General features: G+C 40.3%; 1 protein-coding gene across 1 annotated transcript in view; it reads left to right on the forward strand.

Annotated features, from left to right (window-relative positions):
* The window catches only part of scn4ba (sodium channel, voltage-gated, type IV, beta a), a 52,147-nt gene that overhangs the window by 32,423 nt on the left and 7,593 nt on the right, over window positions 1-12,131 (forward strand). The window contains exons 2-4 of the mRNA XM_052107009.1: window positions 2,122-2,285; window positions 8,263-8,482; window positions 10,268-10,397. Coding sequence (XP_051962969.1) covers window positions 2,122-2,285; window positions 8,263-8,482; window positions 10,268-10,397 — 514 coding nt within the window. The remainder of the gene's footprint in view (window positions 1-2,121; window positions 2,286-8,262; window positions 8,483-10,267; window positions 10,398-12,131) is intronic.

Raw genomic sequence — 12,131 nt, forward strand, 5'->3', positions numbered from 1 at the left:
ACACGGGATGCAACTGGCTAAACCCGGAGATTCTAAAATCTAACAAAGGTATTGGGTGTCGCTCAGCCCGCTGCTCTACAGATGTCTGTATGCAGAAATTGTGTGCTTCAGTGCTTGTGTAACCAGCACCTGCAGCAGCAACAGACTCGCTCGTATTGATGTTTGGGCGGCACGGTGGCTCAGTGGTTAGCACTGTCGCCTTACAGCAGGAAGGTCCTGGGTTTGAGTCCTGGCTCAACTAGGGCCTTTCTGTGTGTCCAAAAAAAGTCCAAAAAACATGCAGGTTAAGTGAATTGGAGACTATAAATTGCCCCATATGTGTGTGTTAGTGAGTGAAAGGGCACTGGGGGTTGGGTGAGGAAGAGCATCTGGCATAAAACTTGTGTCAAATCACATACACTCACCTAAAGGATTATTAGGAACACCATACTAATACTGTGTTTGACCCCCTTTTGCCTTCAGAACTGCCTTAATTCTACGTGGCATTGATTCAACAAGGTGCTGAAAGCATTCTTTAGAAATGTTGGCCCATATTGATAGGATAGCATCTTGCAGTTGATGGAGATTTGTGGGATGCACATCCAGGGCACGAAGCTCCCGTTCCACCACATCCCAAAGATGCTCTATTGGGTTGAGATCTGGTGACTGTGGGGGCCATTTTAGTACAGTGAACTCATTGTCATGTTCAAGAAACCAATTTGAAATGATTCGAGCTTTGTGACATGGTACATTATCCTGCTGGAAGTAGCCATCAGAGGATGGGTACATGGTGGCCATAAAGGGATGGACATGGTCAGAAACAATGCTCAGGTAGGCCGTGGCATTTAAACGATGCCCAATTGGCACTAAGGGGCCTAAAGTGTGCCAAGAAAACATCCCCCACACCATTACACCACCACCAGCAGCCTGCACAGTGGTAACAAGGCATGATGGATCCTTGTTCTCATTCTGTTTACGCCAAATCCTGACTCTACCATCTGAATGTCTCAACAGAAATCGAGACTCATCAGACCAGGCAACATTTTTCCAGTCTTCAACTGTCCAATTTTGGTGAGCTCTTGCAAATTGTAGCCTCTTTTTCCTAATTGTAGTGGAGATGAGTGGTACCCGGTGGGGTCTTCTGCTGTTGTAGCCCATCCGCCTCAAGGTTGTGCGTGTTGTGGCTTCACAAATGCTTTGCTGCATACCTCGGTTGTAACGAGTGGTTATTTCAGGCAAAGTTGCTCTTCTATCAGCTTTAATCAGTCGGCCCATTCTCCTCTGACCTCTAGCATCAACAAGGCATTTTCGCCCACAGGACTGCCGCATACTGGATGTTTTTCCCTTTTCACACCATTCTTTGTAAACCCTAGAAATGGTTGTGCGTGAAAATCCCAGTAACTGAGCAGATTGTGAAATACTCAGACCGGCCCTTCTGGCACCAACAACCATGCCACGCTCAAAATTGCTTAAATCACCTTTCTTTCCCATTCTGACATTCAGTTTGGTGTTCAGGAGATTGTCTTGACCAGGACCACACCCCTAAATGCATTGAAACAACTGCCATGTGATTGGTTTAGATAATTGCATTAATGAGAAATTGAACAGATGTTCCTAATAATCCTTTAGGTGAGTGTATATACGTGGACTATCATACATGGACTGCACATACGTGGGACAAATGTTAGGAAAGAGAGAGTTTCTGATTGATGTTCATGTTCTTGTTTACTGTGGTATTACACAGGTTACTGAATTTTTGCATTTATATTATATTTTTTAAATGTATTTAAGTTTTACAGAAAACATACACACACCTCACATAAACATTCTTTCTTCACAATGAACATTTGGACTTTACTCTGGAGTAGCTGCCATTCTTACTAACAGAAGAATAAGGCAATTTGATGTATAACCCATCCAGTAATGCACAAAAGACTATCTATTTGTACATCAAATGGAATGGAAGTGTTCTGGAATCTACTTTTAAAAAGTGATCATTATTTTTGCAATTACATTTGGTGACACTAGTGCCTCATACCTCTTTTGGTGTAGTAACTGCAGTGTGTCCTTGTTTACATGCAATGTATTTGCAGCTTTCTGTTAATTGGTGATCATCTCTCTCTCTCTCCCTTTCTCTCATAGGAGTATGGTATGCTCAGGCATTGGAGGTGAATACAGGGAAGGTTAATTTCATTGAAGTGATGAATGGAAGTTCAGTCCTCTTACCCTGCATTTACTCAAGCTGCATTGGCATTAAAAACCTTTACTTTAACTGGCAGTACAAGGACAATGGAACATTGATTAAGGTGAGACAACCAGTCGTCTCTATCTGTTGATTTTATCTGAACACTAAGCAGAATATTCCAACATGTTGCATTTCTAACCAGGAAAATATCATGTAAGATCCATGAAAGCATTTTTTTTAAACTGTAAAATAAAGCATAAAAAAATGTATCTAATGCAGTTGACAAATATTTACAAACCACAGAAATGCCATCTACAGAAACATCTAGTGTACTACACCCCAAAAATAATGTAAAAAAATAAAGTGTGACAAAAGCAACGTGGATTAATTTACAGGCATATATATATATATATATATATACACAGTATAGCGCTGAGCGGACTATGAAACTACGTTTAACTTGACACAGCGTCCTAAAAATACTTAATTTAATTTAATAACTTAATTGGGATGATCCAAAAATGTCCATAGGTTGTATGTTTACATAGACACATCCTACTTCGGACAGATTGATAAGATTAATTGCAAAATAGATTGCTGTGGATTGTATGCCAATGATTCAATAATAAGCTTGTTGTCACGGGCCATTCTCGAACCCAGGTCTCCAGTGAGGGAGTGGTACTGACTAACCACTGAGCAGTAGGGTGGACCTAGAAAGGAAGACAAACACAGCACATCAGATAAGTCCAAAGGTTTAATAACAAAAACATTTTGAATGTTCCAAAAGAGTCAGCTAGGCACAAGGAAAAAAACTTAAGAATACAAATCTTCTGAATCCAATGAAGAAAACTTGAAAAAGAAACATCAAAAAAACTCTTTAAATCCAACAAAGGTAAAAATGTAGAATACAATCCACGTAGTAACAGGGCAAGCAAAGACGGTAACACTAGGGACTGAAGGCTAGCACATACAAAAACCAAGTGTTAAACAAGGGGACTGAGGTAACTTAAAACAAGTCTCAGGTGAAAGCAATGACATTACAAAATGGCTGGAAAACAGGACACAAAGGGAAACAAAAAGAGAAATAGGGACATATAGTGGGCAAAATGGGAATTTCAGGTAAATATGACAGGGCCCCCCTCCCCTCCTCACATTCCCCACAGGACGACCTGGTCTGTGAGCGCGGAACTCTCAAATCAACTCAGGGTGGAGGATGTCACTGGCAGGAACCCAGGAGTTCCTCTCAGGACCATAGCCCACCCAATCCACCAGATACTGCAAGGATCGTTGTACCCAGAGGGAGTCCAGTATCCGATTGACGGTGTAGGCCGGTTGCCCATCGATGATACGGGGTGGAGTGGGAGGTCTGTCTGGGGGAGCAAAGGGAGAAGACAAAACAGGTTTTAGGTGAGACACATGAAACGTGGGGTTCATTCTTAATGACCTAGGTAGGTACAACTGGTCAGTAACTGGATTGACTTTTCTGACAATGCAGAATGGTCAGATGAACCATTAGGAGAGCTTATGGGTTTCCACCCATAATGGCAGGTTCCTAGTGGAGAGCCGACAGAAGGCTTTCCAGAACCGGGAAGAGAACTGGGGTCCTTGATCAGAGACAATGTCCTGGGGAAACCAAAGACTCGAAAAACATGTTCAATGACCAATTCAGCTGTCTGCTTAGCGGAAGGTAGTTTAGGAAGTAAAAAGAATCTGGAAGCTGTGATGAAGTCCATGGAGAGATGAGACCAGGAGCGTCGAGGGATAGGAAGCGTTAGCAGAAGACCCTGAGGAGCACAATGAGATGCCTTACACTGGTTACACGTGATCCAGGCATTAACAAACGTCTCTGTGTCATCCTTAATCGTTGGCGAAGGCGGCCTCGGCTTCAGGGGTCCACTGGAAACGTGTGTTGCTTGCCTTGGTGAGTGCTGAGAGAGGTGATGCCACAGAGCTGAAATTCTTGATGAACTTCCGATAAAAATTTGCAAAGCCAAGAAACCGCTGGACTTCCTTGACTGAGGCGGGAGTGGGCCACTCTGATACAGCCTTGACCTTGGTGGTATCCATGAGCATTCTGGGGACTGGATGAGATGGAAAGTCAGCTTCACTTGGTGATGAAGAACTGAAAGAGGCTCTCTGACCCGAGTTATGTCCCCCAATCCCAGGGGTCTTCCGTCCAAGGCTGTAACTGCAACAGGCGCAGGTAGGAGTCCAGACTGGATTCCATGTTTGTTGGCCCAAGCAGTATCCATAACATTTTCTCACTGCTCCTGAGTCCACAAAGGCCTGTAGGGTGTAACTGTGTGAGTTCCACTTGAGGGTAGCGGGTAGAAAAAGACCAGAGTTAAATGGTAGGGAGGTGAGGGCAGCACCCGTTACAGTCCTCCCTGACCTGCACTGTGCTGAATGGTTCCCTGGAGCTCAGGACAGGTCACTCGGAAGTGGTCGGCACTGGCACTGATGGTGGAGGAACAGGGGCCGAAGGAACACGAGGAACAGACACTGACAACCTCTCAAAGATCTGCTTCAGAGCAGGGAGAATCTCAACCATCAGCTCTGAATGTTTGGCCATCAGTTCCTATTGATCCAATATCTATTTGTCATGTCTTTGGACACAGGCTTCAAGCCAGGTGGAGTACTCAGAAGTGCTGGTTGTCTCTGAGTCCATGGTGACTTGTCACGAGTCGGTCTCGAACCCGGGTCTCCGGTGAGGGAGTGGTACTGACTAACCGCGAGAAGAGAAGTCCAAAGGTTTAATAACAAAACATGTTAAATGTTATATAAGAGTCAGCTAGGCACAAGGGAAAAAACTTAGAATACAAATCTTCTGAATCCAATGAAGAAAGCTTGAAAAGGAAACATCCAAAAAACTCAGAATACAATCCACGTAGTAACAGGGCAGGCAAAGAGAGCAACACAAGGGACTGAAGGCTAGCACGTTCAAAAACCAAGTGACAAACAAGGGAACAAAACAAGACACAGGTGAATGCAATGACATTAAAAAATGGTGGGAAAACAAGACGCAAAGGGAAACAAAAAAGGAGAACTAGGGGCATCTAGTGGACAAAATGGGAATTACAGGTAAATACATGACACTTATGTTATGAAAATAAACTAAATATATCCATCTAAAAACACTTTTTGTAATGCCTTATTACCAGCTGGTCCCAAAGTAGTGTTTAGTAGGTGAATAAAGGTATTCACCCACAACTTCATACAGATAAGGAGAAAATTACAAATGCAGATGAAACAATTAGCAGTTTTCAGCTCCATGTCAAATAAAAACTATTTTAGCCATGTATGGCACAGTGTGGCCATATGGCAAAAATAAATTCTTTCACTTTCTCATGTTGCAGGAAAAAAAAAAAAAAAAAAAACATTGTGCATTTTTTTAAATGAAAGCGCAATCTTTAAAGTAACCACTAATATGCTGTTTTTAAGCCACATAGCATTTGTGGTGGTCGCCAACACCAAGACCTTATAGGAGAGACTACTGAATTGCTACACAAACTGGACCACAATACATTTTTCTAATGCATTTTTTTCTTTGGGAATTTTTATACATAGTGTCATCTGTGATATTATTGCATTTATTTGGAAATATTTACCATAATATAATTGCATTTATGCATAAATAACACAGTCATGCTTTGTATTTTGTATTTATTTTATCAGACAAACATTAACAGCAACGTTTTATGGAAAGGTCAAGAAGAGTGCACAGTGCTCACTTCTGATTGACGACAATATTGAAGAATGCATGATAATGATTCACTCAATTTTAGATTATAGGAGTTGCCAATGTATAAATACACTATTAGGGGTGTAAAAATATATTGTAATGTATTGTATTGCATTGATTATCGTATGTACGATACGACACTCACAATTTGATATCATGTGTATCGTATGATACATAAATAAATACGTAAGTGTGATTAAAATCAAGATATGTAAAAGAGCTGCAAAACAGTCTCCTCCCCGGAGAGGTGGCTTTGAGCATTCACAGTAAAACAAAACGACTTGTCTACATAGGAGAGTTGAGAGCTCGAAGACCAATGGCAAATGCCTTGTAGATTGTAGCATTACAGCTTGTCAAATTTGCCAAACAAAGGTGTCATATCCCTGTGCTACAGTTCATCAAGCAAGTCATTTTATTTACAGCAACCTCACTGCGCAATTCAGTGGATTTCAGAGGCTGAAAGTGTAGCAGAAAGTTGCAATTACCAGTCAGCTTCTCACTAACACTGAGTGTGATCACTTGCACAGCAACTCACTCATAACAAGCTAAATCCAGCTTATAAAGAAAAAAGAAAAAATGACAACATAAGACTTATTATTGTCATCTTTTGACATCAAAATATGAAATATATGGAATATTATATAAACAGGTATCTCACACACTTGTGTCCAGTGTCCCTCTACTCATTCACTTTGTTAATTTTCAATGGTAGAAAGTTACACAAACTAATATGATTAATCAAGCCATTATTCATTATAAAGAAATAAAAGCTACTGAAAGTATTTTATTGACACATATCAGCATTTGATGCTTTAAATGATTTTCAATAAAAGTATTTTTGTCTTGTTTTCCAGTAAAAATATCTCAACATTCTAATAACATGATTTATTTACTTGACAAGCCAACTGGTGTAAGATTTTAAGTCTTGTTTTGAGAGAAATCGAATCAAATTTATTGCGATGTGTGCCTAAAACAAGACAAAACTGGGGTAAGTCTAAAGTTCACCAAATTTTGTCAGAGTTATCTTGACGAGTAAATAAATCATGTTTTATGAATGTTTAGATAATTTTCCAGGAAAACAAGACAAAAAATGCTTGTCTTGAAAATATTTTTTTGCAGTGTGTGTTGCAAATAAAGAATTCCTCTTGCGATTACTGCTCTGACAAGTGTAATCGCCAGTTCCCATTCAAACCAATGTCCCACATAAACATGGGCAACTTGTTACCCTGTGAGATGGTTAAAATCACTCTTAAACTGTCAAATTCATTAGAACATACATCAATGAAAAATTCCAATATTTACCAAAATTTTCTTTGCTCCTTGACAATTCACATTAAATGAATCTGCTGAAAAGGCAAGTAAAATTATTCACATGCACGCTCACATCCCCAGTTAGCATGATCCCCAGATGATTCATAACACCGGTAAGACTGCTAAAGTTTACATGCAAAGTGAAACCGGGGGAAGAGGGCAAAAAAATTATGTGTGCTGATCAGTTTTTGCTCAAACCGCTAGATAATATTGTATTATGTACATATAATGTAAAGCCAGAGGTCAGGTTCATCACAAAGTTTTTTCTTTGCCACGATCACCTTTAGCTTGCACACGGGGGGCATTAAGACTTAAGACATGATTTTCTACAAAGCTGCTTTGAAACAATGTGCATTGTGAAGTGCTATTAAAATAAAAATTAGAATGTAGAAAAATATATTTTTTCTCAAGAAAACAACAAATTGTAAGTTTTTCTCATAACAATCTACTGAGGAGTTCAGTACTGTTGTTTAAGTTATTTTATTAAAGAGCTCTGCTGTCAGACACTGTTGTGTCACTTAAGATTTAAAATCAATTTATGTTGAATACTTGAATAATTTTAAGCGAAAAAAAATTGTGGGCTCATTATTTTTATTTTTTATAATCGTGTTGTATCTTGAGGATTCTGCGTCATATTGTATTATGAAATATGTGTATCATTACATTCCTATAAAATATTTCAATTTATAAAAAATATAATGTTATATTACTTTTTAACCTAACCGTACCTCAACCTCAGTAGCAGCAAATGTGGGAATTTTGCAGAACAACATGTAGTTACACAGTAAATACATAGTCTTTTTGTATTTAATGTTAGTACATAGTAGTTAAGGCCACCTAATATAAAGTGTGACAATTTTTGGGCCATTTTCCATTTTGGTTTCCCAGTTTATTTATTTAAAAGCTGTATTTTTATTTTTGTTATCAGGGCTATTTTCTGTGTAATGCAATGACGTTCATACATTTTAAAGGGTGACTTAAGAGTCCAACTACTTTTCTGTGTCACTTTATCTCCAGTGATTCTGTCTCTCATTCTCTCTGTCAGCTCTGTGAGGCAGTTATACCAGCAGAAGGAATAGAACCTCATGTGAAAATCTATCATGAGCGAGTGGAATTTGTCGGCTCCAGTAAGGAGAGCAACATCTCCATCCTGCTGCATAACGTCACCTTTGAGGACCAGGGAGATTACATCTGCTTCGCCATCAACCCCAAGGAGAAGGGCCGCAACCACAGTGCAGTTTTCACTCTTTATGTAGTGGATGAATGTGAGTGTCCATTTACACCAGCTTAGACAGGACTAAAAACCAACACATTTATATATATATATATATATATATATATATATATATATATATATTCTTCATATACTGTATAAATCTCTTAATTAGGGCTGCCTGGGTAGCTAAGCGAAGAAAGACACTGACCAACCCTGGAGTCGCGAGTTCAAATCCAGGGTGTGCTGTGTGACTCCAACCAGGTCTCCTAAGCAACCAAATTGGCCCGGTTGTTAGGGAGGGTAGAGTCACATGGTGTAACCTCCTTGTGGTCACTATAATGTGGTTTTTATCACGGTGGGGCACGTGGTGAGTTGTTTGTGGATGCCGCAGAGAATAGCGTGAAGCCTCCACATGCGCTATGTCTCCGCGGTAACGTGCTCAACAAGCCACGTTATAAGATGCGTGGACTGACGGTCTCAGACGCGGAGGCAACTGAGGTTCGTCCTGTGTCACCCAGATTGAGTCACTACGAGTCGAGTCACTACGCCACCACGAGGACTTTGAGCGCATTGGGTATTGGGCATTCCAAATTGGGGAGAAACGGGGAGAACAAAAATATACATTTTGTTTAAGGCAACTGCATGCCGTATTATTTATTTATTCTAAAACATACTGAAAGCATTCATGTGAGACATTCAACATGCATCATATTGCACAAAATCACTCAAAGCCATTTGGAATCTGTGCAGAAAACTCTGTAGATTTCTGCAGAATTAGGACACACATCATTCACCCATTCACTCATTTCCACATTGTATTTGTTATGAAATATTTTAGCTTTAGGTAATACCTTCAACAGCCATTAAAACTGAAGTACTCTCAACTCAGTTTAACAGATTTAACCTTGTTTAATTGCATTCTGCACAATTGTGTAGGTTTTCAACAAAAACAGCAAAGAAAATACATAGAAAGTCAGATTCTATCTAGACCACCAGGGATGGGTAACTATTTTGGTACAGGGGCCAAAGTAGTGCGTAGTGGGGCACATTGTACTCCTTTTGAGATACAATGTTCTGCATGTATTGGTTCTTGTATCTTTTAAGCCCAGAAATAGTTGTTTGCTCAAATTTCTGAAGTGTATATGTGACTAATGGGACTATTATGCAATTTCCTAAAGTATTGTATTGCTCTACAAAGGTAGATACTTTTCTATCAGGCATTGAAAAAACTGAATAAAGGTTGAGCATGATTATACATAATTTATTTTAACATCTCTACTTCCCTGGTAATTTATTATTCAATTTAACACATTCTACATCAGGGATCTGTTTCAATAAATAAAATAAAAAATAGAAAATGATAGAACTTTTAATGTTTGTCGCAAAGCGGGCCAGTTTTCTCAAAACATTAACCGCGTTTGCGCTAAAAGTGTCATCGTCTCGTCAATAGTTTGTATGCCAAACTTTTGGCTTTCCATTCAGCACACAACTGATTAAAACAGGCTGCATGACTATGATAAATGATTACTGCAAAACAGCATTTCTAAATTGCACAAATAAAATTACATATTCAATACAAATTTGTCACTCTCTTGCTTTTGCTCAAGTGTCAAAGATTACCCCTCTGCATGTCAATGATGTCGAGATCTATGTTTATTTTTATTAAAGTTAATCACTGACAAACTTAGTTGCATCATACAGCACAAGCAGCCTTTTTTATTATTAATTGTGCAAGTCCTTTTCAGAGCCTAAGATGCCACTATAATGTATTATATGAGTGTATAATATAAGATATTTCAAAAGCCCTCACATCATTTCGTCATTGTCTTTACAGTGAAAGAGGTTGACAACACGTTGACGACCATCATTGTGTCTGTGCTCGGAGGGGTCATAGGTCTGATCATTCTCATCATGGTGGTGAAAGCCGTGGTCCGCTCCATTCTTAACAAGGTCCAGGAGAAGAAGTAAGTCACAGTGGTGTATTTGTGGGTTTATACTGGTTCAATTAATGTTGTTCATTTTTATATATCAGTAAATACGGTGAGGTGAAATTTCAACTAATAAAAAACATAATCCTTTATCCGTAATTACATTTTCAAAAGTAGAATTTCACTTCAATTTGTCATTTACTATTCAAAATGCAACAGCAGATATCTATAATTTATTTCATACTACTACTTTCAAATATCAGCAATGTACTTCTTACTAGTATAAATGATAATTGCAATTTGATTAGTGAAAATGTCCATTCCTGATATCAATAACTGAATTAGAGCTAGTAAAAATTTTAATTTTGGATATCTGTAAATGTAATTCAACATGTTAGATTTGGTATTTCAGACCTCTGGTCTTCCCTACCTCCTGGTAACCTGGGGAGGATGAGGGTAGGGAGAGAGGGGAAAGAGAAAGAGAGGGGGTAGAGAGAGAAAAGAAAATGCTCTTTTTCGGCTCCCGTGGGCATGTTTCCCACCCGGTCCTCAGCCACTCCTCTGCCCCCTGGCAGATGATAGCTGGCTCCTCCACCTCCAGGCAGCGGCTCCTCCGTCCCCTGGCAGATGGCAGCAGTTCCTCCACCTCCAGGTGGATGGCAGTGGGTCCTCCATCCCCTGGAGGATGGCAATGGCTCCTCTGCTTCCAGGCGGATGGCAGCGGTTCCTCCATTCCCTGGTGGACAGTAACGGCTCCTATGCATCCTGGCGGATGGCAGCGGCTCCTCAGTCTCCTGGCAGATGGCAGCAGCGAGTTCTCCCAGACAGTGTGCCCCGCCACCCCGATTTCGGTACCAGTGTAACATGGTTCAAGGACGGCTCTTCCCACACTGTACGGTGGAAGACAAAATGCTATTAAGGCGAAGCATTGCCCTACGGACTGCACATAGCCGTGTTTACCTGTCTCTTTTCACAGCTGGAGACACCCTGGAGGCCATGCCATGCATGCATGAGGCAGGTCAAAGGACTTAGGGACAAATGTGTTCCTGGCTTGTAACAGCGGGGAATCCAAGTAGAGCTGCTTAAAATGTTGTGACATGGCCTTCTTATGGCATGGTGTCAATGAAGGAGTTTGATAAGGAGAAAAAGGAGGCACGCAAGGTCGGTGACAAAACCCCTGTCTCACTCATATGTTCCCTTGGGAACCGAAGAGGCGCATAAGCGGGAGGAGAGGGGGGTTTTCAATTGGCTTTTAAAACCAAAAGCGAGCCGAGAACAAATAATTTTGAGTTTCATGGGTTCGCCTTGAACACAATCAATCTCAGGGATCACTGTGTCAGCAAAGGCTCAGCGCTGGCTATATAGAGCACTTGTACTAAACGTGCGAACCGCTTAATAGGGAGAAATTCATCATCCGTGCTCTATGTCCCATCCTCTCGTGTCTCACTCATACGGTCCCTCGGGAGTCGCAGAGGAGCATGCAAGGGAGGAGTAGCTTCAGCTTTCAGAATAAAAGGAAGCCGCTAGAACAAATTGTTGAATTTCACAAAGTTTTGAATGTGCTCACCGTGAATGCAATCAGTCTCCACAAGCATTTTTAGAAAATGCCGCTCATTTCTGTCGGACAGAGGAATGTATCGCTCACAAGGTGGAAAACATTTGTGAAATATTGTGGTCTTTGAACATGTTTGTTTAAACAAGTCGGCCCTTTTTAAACCTTGCATTAATGTGTGTTTTGTGATCAGATCTCTATGGGATAGCACTTGACTA

Source organism: Xyrauchen texanus, chromosome 36 (assembly GCF_025860055.1).
Source record: "Xyrauchen texanus isolate HMW12.3.18 chromosome 36, RBS_HiC_50CHRs, whole genome shotgun sequence".
In the NCBI taxonomy this organism is placed as follows: Eukaryota; Metazoa; Chordata; class Actinopteri; order Cypriniformes; family Catostomidae; genus Xyrauchen; species Xyrauchen texanus.